Below are 15,485 nucleotides of genomic sequence, written 5' to 3'. Positions count from 1 at the left end.
CCTTTGTACCACTGCAGAGTCAAAAAATCCTAAATCAGATCATCGTAAATCAGGACCATCTACACATTTTGGTTCTGCTATGACACCTGAATTTAATTCACTGTGGGTCCTTAATAAACATTAGTTGAAAACATCACCGCCACCACCACATCAAAAAGGGTCCTGATCACACCTAAGGGGGGAAAGTAACATTCTGCATGTTTCTAAATGACCCATGTGTATTCCTTTGGGCAGCTCCTGTTACACTTACCTACTGTAAACTTTAGTTACTAAATTGTTGATTTGTTTGTCGATTTTGTATTTTCGGTAATCTTCCAAACCATCTTTAATTGCAATAATCGTAAGGACCACCACCAGAGGCAGCATTGTAATTTCCTTTTGGAAGGCTTCCACCAAAGGCACCCAGTTCAAGACAGCTAGAAACAGGAAATATAAATTGGCGGCCCTGTAATCCAAACACACACAAAGAAGTGTTAACAAATCACATAAAAGCCTAAAGCAAAAGGGACAAAAAATACCTTAGGGCATTTTCCTACAAGTTTTTGATGTTACAGAATAGAGAACTAGCAAAACCTAACAAATCTGAACAATCAGTAGCTCCTGTAGACATCCAGCTCATGGCATTACTGTAATAAAGGAGAGGTATTCTTTCTTAAATATATAATAGTAAATATGAGTGTGACAGTCTTGAGTTGTGTAAAACATAAGAAGCATAACTGAAAAGACTATTTTCTTTTTAAGAGCTCAAAAAATTTAGAGGAAATTCAATGCTAACACACTGTAGAAATAAATTTTTAAAAACCTCAACTGTCTGGCTTCAGAAGTTAATTTGCATGTCCAAACATTAGATTCAAACAAAGCTCAAAATAAATAAAGAAGAAACCTGAAAGGTTTGGTGTTTTGTTTTGTTTTTTTCTCCTTGAGACCAATCCTTCTATTTTAGCTTTTATGAGATTCACCATCTTCAGGAACTTCTTCCACTCCCTTATTTTATATATTTAACTACCCACCAGGCTCCTAAGGTAAATTCAAGTAGCCCATTTCCTTAAAAGAACTATAATCTCAATTCTTTATAGCCTCTTCCATTTTTATCATATCATTTCCCTCATTAACCATTAAACTTCTCAAAATTAATTTACCTACATTTTTCCTTCCTCACCGCCAACTCCTTTTATTAACTGAAAATTTCTTTCTCAACCCCTTTTTGCTACTTTTTTGGCTTCAATTATTTCCATGTGGAGTGTATCCAAGCCTACACCGAGGTCCCTTGAACTCTGTTCAGGTTTCAGGTCCTGATTTCCTCAAGGGCACTAGACTGCAAACTTCATAAAAGACAGAATCACCCATAGCATTTAGAGCCTTAATTCAGCAAATTCCCGTCTATATTTTTAAATATACCCATCATTTAAATCAATGCACATGGAATCTACATACAGTGAATAATGAGAATGAATATATGTAGAATGAATCATGAATGCTGAGAATCTATATACTCGCATTAGCATCTCAAACTCAACATTTACAAAAAAAAAAAAAAAAAGTCTAACCAAGTTTCTTTTTATTCCTATCTTTAGCTTTTTCTGCTAATCCTTCTGGTCCTCTCAGCTCAGTATGTTCATGCCATCTTTTACTTAATTCCCCACATCTACTCCATAATATCTGAAATAGATAAACTTTCTTTTCATTCTCACATTCTTCTAAGCTCAGGTCTTACCATTCACCAGGGGATATGGAGCATCTCCCTACATGTTCTCTCTGCCTTTGCTTTACTTCTAATTGCTCCAGGTAGAGGGCTCCACGTTCCAGACCTCAAGCAATGTATGCTACTGCCTTCCTGCTTTTATTCATACCCCTTCCTCCAGTTAAAACGTGCTTTGCTGACACCTCTGCCTTGAAAATCTCACCTGCTCTCCATAATCTTTTTTCATAATTAAGTTCAAATGCCAAATGTCATTTCCTCTTGCTGTTCTCTCTTTTCTGAGGCTTCCATCCTACTTGGTAGCACTTTACATCACTCATCACACCCTAAATGTGATGTCTTTTCATTGCATACACATCTTGTTTCCCTTGCTAGACTGCAAACTTCATTAGGAAAGGAGCACCATTTAGATGTGTATTTCCTTCAATGCCTAAACACATAGGAGAGCTTCAATAACTACATATTAAACTGAACTATGTCACTGCTTCACCTGGTAGCATCTTACATCTGCACTTGCTTCAGAGCTCTATTTCTCCCATATCGCCCAGTAAGAGAAAGCTAAAATTAAAACACAGCATGGTCTAATGGAAAGAATATGGAAGCAAGAGTGAAAAGATTCAAGGCTAGGGCCCCTGGTCTGCTCCTTATCACTGGCATGATGTTGGGTAAACCACAGTAACAAACTTCGTTTTCTAATCTACAATAGGAAAACAACAATATCTTCTCTGGTCAAGAGAAAGCATCTTACCAATTGTAAAGGGCTCAACACTGCATCACAAACTACTAGAATTGTCAAAGAAAATGTTCCAAATCTTAGCTTATTAGGTGACATATGTTACAGAAATTTTAAAAATCTTATGCCAACTAGAATAACAATGACCATGCTAAGATTTTTTCTTTCAATAAATAAATAAAAATACCTGTGAAATTGTTCAAATAGATTTCTTGGCACAAAATTTAGAAGTGTGTATTTTGTTGTTCGTATTCGGTTATTCACGTAGGTGCCAGAGAACTTTTCATACTCATCCTTGAAGGGCCGGAGGTGGGGAATGACAACCCGGTGCCTTCCCGCCACTTTGGGAGTCTGAGAGGACTTGCCCCCACAGGCCAGCAGAGAGGAATAGTTGTATGGCCTCTCATCGTCATCCCTGTTTGTGCCGCCCGTTAGTCGCTGCCAGTGATACCTGGCCCATCGCAGAAACTCGGTCATGTCCAAAATGCGCTGAGATCCGGGGTATGCAGGTAATCTAGCAAAACAAACAAAAAACCCCTAAAGCACTTCGCATAAGCTTCCAGAAAGTCTTAAAGGATAGTATGGGTAGTAAAATTAAATTTTTTTTCCATATCAAACAATATATGACCCAATGGGTATAAAGTAAAACTAGGCTTTGAAGTAAAGCTGGTCTTTGGAACTTCCATTTTAACAAAATTCTTATTAAATAAAGCAAACACCTTCTGCCTCAAGAGCCAACCATCTGATCATTGAAGCAATAAGAGACAGCACCTAAAAGCCACTCCATAACTTGAAGCAAGTAATTTGGGTTTAACGTGGACAAGCCTCTCAATTTATCTGATAATTAGCTTTCTCATCTTTGAAGTGGGAATGCCACACATGTCAGGAAATTTTTGTTAAGGACTGAATGACTTACATGTAAATTATCCAGGATAAAGCTTGATACAGAAGAAGCAGTCCATAAAATCCATTCTGTGCGGATTTTATAAAAATGGCCACAAATTCCTTCCATTCCTAGATACACAATCCTTCATCCATCAAGTGGGAGGACCCAATGAACCTGGGCTTGGCCATGTGCCTTTCTTTGGGTAATGGAAGACCAGTAAACACAACAGAAGCAGAGGCTTGAAAATTCAGTGCTTGCTCATGGAACAACTTCTCTCTCTCTCTTAAAAGCTCTGTGACCACTACCAGGTGTCTGAGTACAGGCTAGTTTACTAGATGATGAGTACACATGACCCACTTACCACCACTGCTCCTGTCAAAACATGGGTAAGGCCAACGACTCCCAGCTGACCATTAACCCATGTGTGTGCCCAATGACCCAACCTAGAACAGAGATGAATTGTCCCAACTGAGCTCAACCCAAACTGCCAACCCACCAAATTGTGAGTCAATAAAAATTACATCACCAAGTTTTTAGGGTGGTCATAAAACAAAATCTAACTCTTATATGGTCTCTTCCTTATTTTCCTTATTTCCAAGTTTTCCTTATTTTCAGCCCTGCTTAGAATGTAAGCTCATTAATTTAAAAGAAAACAAAAGCTAAGAGCACACCATATTCTAAGCATGTTGCAAAGCATGTTACATGCATTATCTTATTTAATAATTACATCAATCTTATGACACAGGTGTTTCTATTTTACAAAAGAGTAAACAGACTTAGAGAATAAAGTAACTTGCTAAAAATGTATATGGTTTGTAAGTAGGTAAGGCGGATTCAAACTAACTCTTTCTAACAGTTGCTGCTTTAATTATTAATGTGCTTCACGGATTGTTGAATCCAGAGTAGCTGGCACTTAGATGTTCAATGAAAGTCCATGCTTGGTAACTAGCATGTCACCAAGATGTAGAGGACAAGGTCTGGAGGACTTGGTTTCTATTCTTACTTATCAGTGTCATTGCATTTATTTATCCCCTTCCACTGGAGTTCACCTCTGGAGATTATTTAACAAATCAGTGAGTTTGTTCTGGTAATCTGAACCATTAACAAAACTCCCCAGACCACATCTGGAGAAAAATGAGGTTATGTGCTAGCAACTAGAACAGGCTAGGAATACAGAGATGCAGAGATGATTTAAGACCTAGATCCCTTTTCTCTAAGCATTCAGGGTCTAGGTGAGGTGACAGGCATGTAAATACATAAATGCAATCCCAGGTATAAAATGGGTGTTTGAGGCCCTTAAGTAGTTTGGGTAAATTATTTAAGCTGACTTCCTTCCTAAGCTTCATTCTAAGTTTATAACATGTCTATGGATTATTTTCTCTAAAATGTTATATTAATCAGAAATTAATAGGTTTCCCTCTAAGAACATTAAAATTGTATCCGACTTTCACTGATCTGAAATCATAGATCATTACCTAATAACCCTGAAGATCTGGTCCAATGACATTCTAGTAATGTAGTCAATATTTCTAATAATTGATTCTTGCTAGCTCACTTATGTACTATACATCGGTCCTTAAGCAATCCAACGGATTACAGTTTGCGGCATCACTTTATCATTGTATTTACAGAAAGTAAGCCGAATTACAAATAATAATCTAAAAGTCCACCAGACCCTTAAAAATTACGTGACCTAAAGCAAAATAATAAAAACAAGTAAGAGCAGAAAGTCCTTTTAATGGGAAGAACACAACAGCCTCCAAGTGTGTGTATCTGGATATTGAACCTCTATTCCCACTGAGAGAAAATATTCGTAAAGTCAGTCTTATCAGGGTTTTTTGTTGTTGAGAGCCCAAGTGGTGGGGAGAGGCAGAGGGAAAGGGAGAACCAGATGCCCCACTGAGCAGGGAGCCAGATGTGGGGCTTGGTGCCAGGACTCAGAGATCATGACCTGAGCCAAAGGCAGATGCTTAACCATCTGAGCCACCCAGGGGCCCCAGGCTTTTCAATTTTATACTAATGATGAAAAAGAAAAACAAAGCAAAACAAAGCAAAACAAAACAAAACAAAAAAACGTCTATCCTTCTCAGGTCTCTGTTCTTTGGAGTTTGCTCTCTAAAATTGTATGTGTTCACCAAGAGTTAAATCGGTAAACATTGGCCAAAATATTTCTATCTTTTCAACATAATTTTTTAAAAGCCCACATCTGAAGTAATGTGAAAAGTCTGGTTTTCACTTCGGGGTATAAAAATAGCTTCTTAACCTGTAACTAGTAATGACAGTTTGCTATTAAAGTAATTCATAACATATCCAGAAATCTCCCCCGGAATAAGGATGTAAGAAAGTGCTTTATAAATGAATCAATAGATAATGTAAAAATACTAAGTGCTTTCCATGCATTTCGCCCCATGCACGTCAGGGGACTTAGGACAAACTTTGTGTTCCTCAGAGGGTTGAAACTTTACAGTATTTCTAGCAACTTTAAGTTTTCATTTGCAATTAAATTCTTAGTAAGACCTAGGAGTGTGTGTATCCCTCTGGTGCCCAGAATCTCAACAGTAATATAGATTCTACTTAAATTTTTAAATTCCAAAGTATAATTTCTTGAAAATGTAAACAGGAATACTTAGACAAATATGACATGTGGGAGGTGTTCACTTCTGGTAATTCGCGGTCTATCTAACAACTCCACCCTAGCAAAAACACTTAGTGGTTCACAAAAACAATCAGCTTTTCATTCCAGGGCTCTATTCCAGAACCTTCTCTCTCCCCAACTCACTCAGTTGCAAAGAGACAAATCTATGACCGGGGAACATTTCATTCCCAGAATAGCCCCACCTCCACCACCGTCCACGCCCCTTCCATGCCCTTAGATTTTTGTTAGATGCTCTATTTACTCAAAGATTGTCTTCCCCCTTCCCCAATTTCTTCTTCCCAAGGAATTCTGGTGAGGATAGAATTGAGGCTAGTTATTGGCCTCCTCAGCCACTGAATCTGCATCCTTCTCTCTAACACCAGGGGCTCATCATCATACAAGGCCTTCCTCTCAGCACCGCCATGTTCTCCTGAAAAGTGATTACCAGATCAAAGGACTGATCTACACAAGGCAGAGGCGGTGTTAGCATTCTCCAGGGAAAAAAGACCAGATGTGGAGATAATGACATGTGGTAAAAATCCTTTCAAGCTTCCAGTTCAGAATTTAAACCATTTTATCTTGAGCAGGAATGACCAAGGATCTACTTAGTCATTGTACTTCAAGCGTTTTCAAAATTTGTCAACTGCCAGGTCAGTGAGAAATAGGTTCTTTGAGGTAACCTAGAACCCACACACCCACATACATATACAGCTGAAACAAAAATTATAAAACAATTCTTATCCTTATTACTTGCAATGTATCCTTTTTCTATTCTACTCTATTCTCTCTCCTCTCTCTATCTCAGTCTCTTTCTCATTTTCATGCTGGTCAAGATGCAATGGATTGGTTTCAAGGTCTACTAATAACGTTGTGATACACACTTTGGGAAGACACCACATGCAGTTCCACATGGGCTGAAAGCACACAAGGAAGTGAACTGATCCACTTTCAGCTCCTGCTCTGGTAGAAAGGCAGGGAAAACAGCAGCTGGACTAGAATGTTCCGGGAGGGCAACACTTTTCCCACCCAACTGGGAGGAGACAGCCTTTTAACCTTTCTCCATCTACCCCCGGCAAGCCCCCAAAGTATGTGACTATGTAAAGAAGGCTCTGCTATCAATAATAGTTCACATAAATATTCAGCAAAATTTCTCTAAGATATGAAAGGAAAGCAAATTGGAGTAAATCATATCTCATTAAGAATCATCATGAATCATATTTTAAAGCTCAGACTTTAGAGATTTACCTAACCCAGAGGTCCCAAACCAATGACTCCTAAGCAAAATTCTACTCAATGATGCATCTTGTATCATGATAATTTTTTCAAATATAGGACTGGCATTTCAAATAGAGATAAATTCACATAAAATACTGATACTTCGTTTCTCTTAAAAGGAAAAAAACCCGCCACAGAATATTGGGCATATATTTTCACATGATAAATGTCAGAAGACTTCTTTTTTTTTTACTATAGCCCCTGACCCTAACCCTTCATTTTCTAGCTCCCTTGTTTTAATTCAGTGAATGAGCACTCTGTTCACCACTTTTCAACAAATCACATTCTTTCTGCCCTAGAGACTGGCTCGACTATCAGCTGCAGCATCACTTATTAGGTGTGTGACCTATGTAATTAACCTCTGCACCTCAGCTTGCTAATGAAAAAAATGAGACACCTTGAAGAGCCATGGGACACACTGGAGACAATGTTCATTCTGTTCCCCACTCTCACTCTCTTCTCTGGCAATTTCTCAGGCCATACAGAAGTCAAGGTTGGTAACCCTGTAAGTTGGGCTGAGATCCAAACTGTCAATATACCTCTCAAATTAAATAAAGTTGTCCAACCCTAAGGGAACGCTCAGTTCAATATACCTGTTGATAGCATGAAGTAGGATACAAATAGAAGACCAAATAACCACAAAAGATGGGCATGACATGAAATGACCTTCACACTATCTGATCTCTTCCCTCAACCATTTTCTCTGAAAGCCACCCCAATGAATATGGTTTGTTCAGGAACAAACCATATTCCACTTGTCTGGTGTTTTCTAAGCTTCTGTCAATAAGTCCCCTGGGCCCCTGCCCTGGAGATCCTGATTACAAGGATCTAGAATGGGGCCCACAAATGTGGAATTTAATTAGTACCCAGGTGATTTATCAGGAAGGTTGCCCAGCATAGCTTATCTCACCACCTCTGCAAATGCTTTCTGGATGGCTGGTCAATCCTATCATCCACTCACCACACCAGCCCCTGCTCTTCCTTTAGACTGTTTTAGTTTGGCCATGGAGTTGGGTGGGGGGGGGCGGTGGGGGATTGGGGAGGATCCACACAGGACATGCAGTAAGGCATTCCCTCTCTACTCCCATTATGATCCCGAGTGTGGCCCAGTCACTGCACTTGCTTCAAGGTACAGCAGGTGGCTTTGTTCTTCAGAGTCAGGAAGCACATCATTGTGCTTTCCAAACTCCACAACAGAGTCTAATGCTTGGCCAAAGTTAGATCATCAACAAATGACTGTTGATCACTGACTTTTATAGAAAAGAGGTGTAGCATGGGGAAAGGAAACAAAACACCCCATTTCCTCTTTCATGATTCGGCCCGGCTTTCCTTCCATTAGAAGCAGGAATAATAATACTTTGAGAAAACAGAAGCAGTCAGCCTATGATTGCATTCATTTATTAATAGAAGGAATCTGCTTCTCCAAGCCTGAAAGACTCTTACAGAAAATCCTTGTATTCTTTCCTACTGTATTTATAAGACTAGTAAGCAGTACAGTAGTGATTAAGAGCACCGACTCTGGAGCTAGACCCCGACATCAATTCCCGGCACCTGCACTTGCCAGCGAACCTTGATCAAAGGGTTGTTGTGAGGATTAACTGAGTTAATATATGTAAAGCCCTCAGACTAGTGTGTGAATCATAGTCAAGTCATAGTCAAGCCATAGTCAAGTGCTAAGTGAAGTTAACAAATGTGATTATCTGGAAAATGTTCTCCCAATTACAGTATTTATGCGTAAATATTGAGAATTTGTACGCACAGTATTGACCCTAACAACAATATCCAAGGACTTATCTATATTTCATTTCTTAAACTGTATATAACTCACGCTAGCTTTAGCAACTTTGCTTTTCATTTAAATGAAAAGCCTGCCAACTACCTGAGGATAGCAATACCCTCTCTTCTCAACTGTTCCCACTGGGAAACAAAGCAACCCAGTAGACAAAACTCTAATGATCAACTCAGTATGAAGCATTTTTAGGATTTTTCAAGGATGTCATTCATAATTCTAAGATTTAGCCCACCTCAAAAAGAGCTGATTTGTCACGGGGTTCTGCCAATACACAAAATGCTTTATTTGATCTAATACTCTGCTACTGATTGGAACACTGCCTTCAAAATTACTATTTAAGAAAACACAAAGAACTTGAATGCTTAAAGTTCAATTATTATAACTTAGAACCATAAAGTATTTTCAGATCTACATACCTTACTCCTCAACGAGCTACTGTTCTTAAAGGCAGGGAGATTCAGTATTTCATTAAAAAATTTTAAAAACCTACGATTTACCTAGGTTTTATTAAAGTCTTCATTCCTAACTTCCTTTTTAGTTTAAGAGTAAACTACTACTTGTGAAAATTTGGGTTACAAAAAAGTTGCTGCTGGTTAGTGACAGAAAAATACTATTAAAGATTAACTATATGAAATGTTCCTGGGCTGAGCATGGACACTTGAAGCCCAACATTACCCAAATATGCAGTGTCAAAAAAAAAAAAAAAAGCACACCTAACTCACTCTGGACACTTTGCTTTAACCAACATTACCATTTTATCTAATGCTAGAATTTTAAATTTTATCTAATGCTAGAATTTAAAAATTAATTAACATGGCCACAGAGCCTAAAGGTCAAGATTCTTAACATGTTAACACTAGGAAAGAAGGCCTGGGTATGAGATTAACCTAAACCAAATGGGGATCCCTAGGTGGCTCAGCGGTTTAGCACCTGCCTTCGGCCCAGGACGTGATCCTGGAGTCCTAGGATCAAGTCCCACATCGGACTTCCTGCATGGAGCCTCTCCTCTCTCTCTCTCTCTCATGAATAAATAAATAAATCAAATAAAACATAAATCAAATGTTGCACACAACCAACTTGGAACACTCCTTCACAGCTAATCATACAGTTAAAAAAAAAACACACAACAAAAAACCTTTCATTGCAAGTAATCATTTATCATCATCATATAAATATCTATATGCATTAAAAATATGTAAACTTTTTCATAATTGCCACAAAAAACTATAAACCCATGTCACTCAGGAATATTGGTGGAAAAACTCAATAAAATCCATCAAATTAAATACAATGCAAAAGAATGGCTGCTGCTTGTCTCTAGAGGTTGAGAGCAGCCTCCTAGTGACAGCCAGCAAGAACCTGGAGATGTAGTCCTCCACTGTAAGGAATGGAGTTTTGCCAACAACCTGAGGAAGGCGGGAAGTGGATTCTTCCCCAGAGTTTTCAGGTAAGAAATCAGCTTGGATAACATCCTATTTCAGCCTTTTAGGACCTGAGCAAAGAACCAAGTCATGTCATACCTGTACTCAAAAGGGGGTTTCTAAGCCACTAAACTGTGGTTGTATAATGGCAAGAGAAAAGTAATGCAGAGGGCCCCAAAGTAGATCCCTGTATAAAGAGAAAAGTAATTGGAAACGTGGAATTCCAAACCAGTGGGAAAATGGTGACTTAACACCTCTGGAATAAATGGTTATCCATCTTGAAAACCAGAAAGCTACATTCCTACTTTACATCACATTAAAAAAATCAGATTTTTATTTAAAAATATTTTAATTAAATAATTCAAAAAATACATATCCAGGTAGATTGAAAACTTAAAAGTAAAAATTATAGTACACTTACTAGAAGAAAATTCAGAATATTTTTATTTTTATTATAGCTGGGAAAAATTGTAGCTTCTCTCTTGCTTATTAGTCAAGTTTTCTTATAGTCAATGCTAGTGAGGATAGGGGAAAACCAACCCTCCAAGAATAGAAAGTAAATTGCTATAATTTCCACCACCAACACCAAAAAATTTTTTTATAATATCTATTAAAATTGAAAATACACTTAACTATGGACACAGCAATCCCACTTTGGAGAATTTTACCTATAGGTATGGCTTTATGTACAAGAATGCATTCTGTAGTTTGGGGGGGGGGGGTTGTTCTGTTTTGTTTTGTTTTTTGGTTTGGTTTCTGTAGTAACAATCTTGGAAATATCATGAAAGTCCTTTGTGGAATAGCTGACTACACTGTGACATATCCACATCATAAAATATTGCACATCTATTAAAAATGACATACGTGGGACCTCTGGGTGGCTCAGTGGTTGAGCATCTGCCTTTGGCTCAGGTCGTGATCCCAGGGTCCTGGGATTGAGTCCCGCATTGGGATCCCCGCAGGGAGCCTGCTTCTCCCTCTGCCTGTGTCTCTGCCTCTGTGTCTCTCATGAATAAATAAATAAAATCTTTAAAAAAAAAAAAAGACACATTCATCCATTGACCTGCACCATGACTATTACATATATTTTGGGGAAAAAAAGGAAATGACAGAGAAATGTAAATATGAAGGATCAAATATAAAAATGAACGAGGTATAGACCAAAATGACTGATCTGAATTCAAAGAATTAAAAACAACTTGGGCACAGCTGAAGCTTCACTTTACTAGCTACCAAAATATGCAAAGATATACACAGGATGTAGGACACACATGAGAGGGTGTAACTCCAGTCACCTCCCGCATTCCTCGTGAAGATAGCACCAGTTAGTAGCGTTGTCAGCTGTGAGGAATGTGAAAGCTGCTGGTTCACAGGATTCAGGAACATTAGCTCCATTGCCTTTTCAAATTCTTAGGCTGGAAGAGGGGCCACGTCAGCACACGAGGGTACATGGGTCACTAACCAAGAGCTTAGTGCACCACAGCTCCACGGGCTTGGTTCCATTTCTTACTGTGTGTTGAGTCCACAAGTGGCCTGGCCCTGGTTCGCTTCACTCAGTAACACAAACTGCCTGGATGTGTGTATGTGCACATGCATTTGCAAGAATGTGGATCAAAGTATAGAATAATTCACACAAGGCTAGGAATATTGGTTATCTCACGGTGAGAATACAAAGGGAGTCTAAGATGAACTTTTCTTTCCTGTCTTTGTCACAATGAAGACGTACTGATTTATAATTTTTTAAAAAACTAAACTTTTCGAAGGAAGAATTTGTCATTAATAGCTATGAAATAAAAAAAACAAAACAAGGGATCCCTGAGTGGCACAGCGGTTTGGCGCCTGCCTTTGGCCCAGGGCGCGATCCTGGAGACCCGGGATCAAGTCCCATGTCGGGCTCCTGGTGCATGGAGCCTGCTTCTCCCTCTGCCTGTGTCTCTGCCTCTCTCTCTCTCTCTTTGTGTGACTATCATAAATAAATTTTAAAAAAAAATTTAAAAGAAAAACAAAAAAACAAAAAAACAAAAAACAAAAACAAAAAAAAATAGCTATGAAACAGTCTAATGTTGCCCTAAGCATTAGGTCTGCGTGATGCTACACGATCCAATTTTCCATTCACTTGAAGAAGCTGAAAAAAGAAACCCAGGAAGTTCCAAAATCCACAAGAGATCAATTTTTTGAGGCACAAAATCAAGTAAGGTCAGAAATAAAGAAAACATAAACCAAGTACTTCTTACGAAAGAAGTACTCAGGCACCTGGGTAGCTCAGTCAGTTAAGCTTCCAACTCCTGATTTTGACTCAGGTCATGATCTCAGGGTCATGAGATCGAGCCCTGCAACAGGCTCCACGCTGGGCATGGAGCCTGCTTAAGATTCTCTCTCCCTCCCTCTCCACCCCTCCCCATTGCTGCGCACGCATGCACACACGCACTCTCTCAATAAATAAATAGACAAATACACTTCTATAATGATTATTGTTTGTGAAATACACTTCCCACGTCATTTATGATTTCCATTCTGCAGAGTAAGAAACAAAAAGCCAAAGGTTTTATAACTCAAGGCATGCAATATTTTACTCCAAAATCGTGCCTCTCTAACTATACAATACTTCCATAGAAAATTTAAAATCAAATGGGATCATTCAAAACTACATTATTTCTATTTAGTATATATTCCTGTTGAGAAGATATTAAAAACCAAACTCCCTCACTCCGTTGAGTGTGCCTAAAATAACACATCACAACTATGTTCCTTCTTAAACACAAATGTACTTAAAAGCAAACAGCTCTCGAAAAACTCCATTTCCCTTAATGAATGCTTAATGGAAAGTTGGTAGCAAGGCACATTACCAAAGGTAAATATGGGGTAGTGAATTCCCTTGGGCCCAGTTAGTATTTAAAAATTTCTGAGGTCACCAGCAACCCATAAGGAACTTGAAATACACACATAATAAGCTCACTTGTCTGAAAGAGAAAATCATTCTTATGTAGAGTCATTTCAAGACATTCTGTTTGTGGCTGTCAAACCCCTACGTGCATCAGAGTTTCCTGAACCACACCCCCAACCCAACCAGACTTTCTGATTCTGCAGGTCTGGAGTAGGGACTCAAGGATTTGCATGTCCACACGGTTCCAGGTAGTACTGCTGTTGCTGCTGCGGAACCATACTTTAAGAACCACTCCTCTACGCTAAATCACTGTATTTCAAGATGTAAAGTTGAAATTAAGAGTGAACAGTGTGTTAAGTACCATTCCTGCTACTGCAAGCCCAACTCCCTTGAGTGAATAGACCAAGGCCATGTACCAATGACTTGACAGCCCATGTGAGCAGATGCTCTCATCCAACGCTAGAATTAACCAAAATCGGTGAGAGTCTCGTTTACACAAAAGTCCCCAGAGGCTGGTGATGAGGCCTACAGGATTGATGTTTTCTACAGATTTAATACAGTCACAGTCAGTTTCAACCAACGTTTCCAAAAGCTCAGCAAGAGAGAACAATAGGTCCTGGCCTTGACAGACTTCTAACCTTCTTCTCATCCAAGATGAGAAAACTCTAACAAAATATCAAAGTTGTCACATGCTCTCGACCTTGGAAGAAAGATAAGTGATCTAGCAGGGCCAGTAAAAAATGCAGAGTCATTTTATAGCTATAGGTTTCCGAGAATAAGATAGGCACTGTTTCACTGTGGACTCAAGATCTGAAAGTGTCCTTGACCTAGATGTCTCAGGTAGCTCTCCCTGAAGCACAGTGAGCTCTGATAAAGCTTGGGCTTATTCCAATCTGGATCATCTCTGACTTACTTGTCCAACGCTCTGTATAAGAGGCTTATTGCCCTCAAGGAGGCCAACTCCTTATCTGACAGGTAATAACAATGGTAAAATGATGCATCCCTTGATATCTCTACTGGTTTGTTGCATCAGGTGCCAAAGTGACATGTTGGCATGGTTCCTTCAGTAACTACTCTCCTGTGATTTAAAAGGAGAAAGTAAAAATAAATAAATAAATAAATAAAATAAAAGGAGAAAGTATTTTCATCACCCCACATAATGTTTGGAAAAAATATGAACAGTTAATAGATGTATCTAATACGGGCTTGGTGATAGCAAGGTCAATGAATTTATTTAGTGGGAGAACTGGATCTTGAATAATCAAGTCTCATAATCCTCAGGGCTCTCCAGTAGGTGGGAGGCATCAGATCTCCCAAGTCGTCTTGGAATTCTGTGTGCTCTTTAATAGTTTCTATTAATTGAACTTCTTGAACTAAATCCCCAGTAGAAGTACACATTCTTTATTTTAAATGTACGCAAGAGGTCAGTCAAGGGCCAAAATATTGAACTGAAATAATTACTGTTGATAACTGCTGATTATTACCATGGGAGGAAGTGCTATACAGGTAAATAAAAAGCTAACTCATAGTATCTTTCGTTTTTACCATTATCAAAGAAATCTTTGTGATGGTTTTGTCATTTTTAGGAACCTAAATGGGGAAAAGTTGACTTTACTCAAGCAACTAGCCCTTATGCATCTTTAGAAAAGAATGCTCACGCCTGGCTCACTCAGTCCCGATTTGTCCACCGTGACCTGAACACCAGACCCCACATCTGATGCTGGGGAGACAGAAGCAAGATACTGTCCTACATCCCAGGGGCAGCCTCTCACTGAGACGGGGCGAAGGGAACCCTCCACAGCAATGAGTGACATGTTCGATGTCACTGTGGCTGAAGAACCCAATTTGAATCTTCAAATACAACATGTTGATTTTGGAAGAAGACAGAGGCATAAAGTAGGAGTGTGGTACCCAGATGCATGGTTTTATACTGGGAAGAGTTACATGTTCTTAGTATTTCCAAACACACTAAATCTGAAGACATTCTTCAATCCTCTCATGTGAGAATGAAACATATACCCAGACAGTCTTCAAACAAGTTTAATCTCGCAAAACAGCAGGAAAATGGGACAGCTGTATGCACGTCTGTTACTGGGAACCAAAAAAAGCTCACCCACATTCGCGGTGAGTTCCCAGTAGGTCTTTGTCTATTCTTCAGGA

General features: G+C 38.9%; 1 protein-coding gene across 8 annotated transcripts in view; it reads right to left on the bottom strand.

Annotated features, from left to right (window-relative positions):
- ATP10D (ATPase phospholipid transporting 10D (putative)) overlaps positions 1 to 15,485 on the bottom strand; it is a 100,097-nt gene that overhangs the window by 70,206 nt on the left and 14,406 nt on the right. For 6 of the 8 annotated variants that reach the window (XM_049092932.1, XM_025435810.3, XM_049092936.1 and 3 more), the window contains exons 2-3: positions 2,620 to 2,946; positions 251 to 445 (exon numbers count right to left, since the gene is read on the bottom strand). In XM_049092932.1, the coding sequence (XP_048948889.1) occupies positions 251 to 445; positions 2,620 to 2,909 (485 nt within the window). In that variant the 5' untranslated portion in view covers positions 2,910 to 2,946. Of the gene's footprint in view, positions 1 to 250; positions 446 to 2,619; positions 2,947 to 3,348; positions 3,497 to 14,238; positions 14,404 to 15,485 lie in introns of those variants that run through there. The other 2 variants (XM_049092931.1, XM_049092933.1) reach the window with 2 other exon arrangements.

Source organism: Canis lupus, chromosome 13, assembly GCF_003254725.2.
Source record: "Canis lupus dingo isolate Sandy chromosome 13, ASM325472v2, whole genome shotgun sequence".
Lineage (NCBI taxonomy): Eukaryota > Metazoa > Chordata > Mammalia > Carnivora > Canidae > Canis > Canis lupus.
Note: the sequence above shows the minus strand (reverse complement) of the source record. Positions and strands in the feature narration are given on the sequence as shown.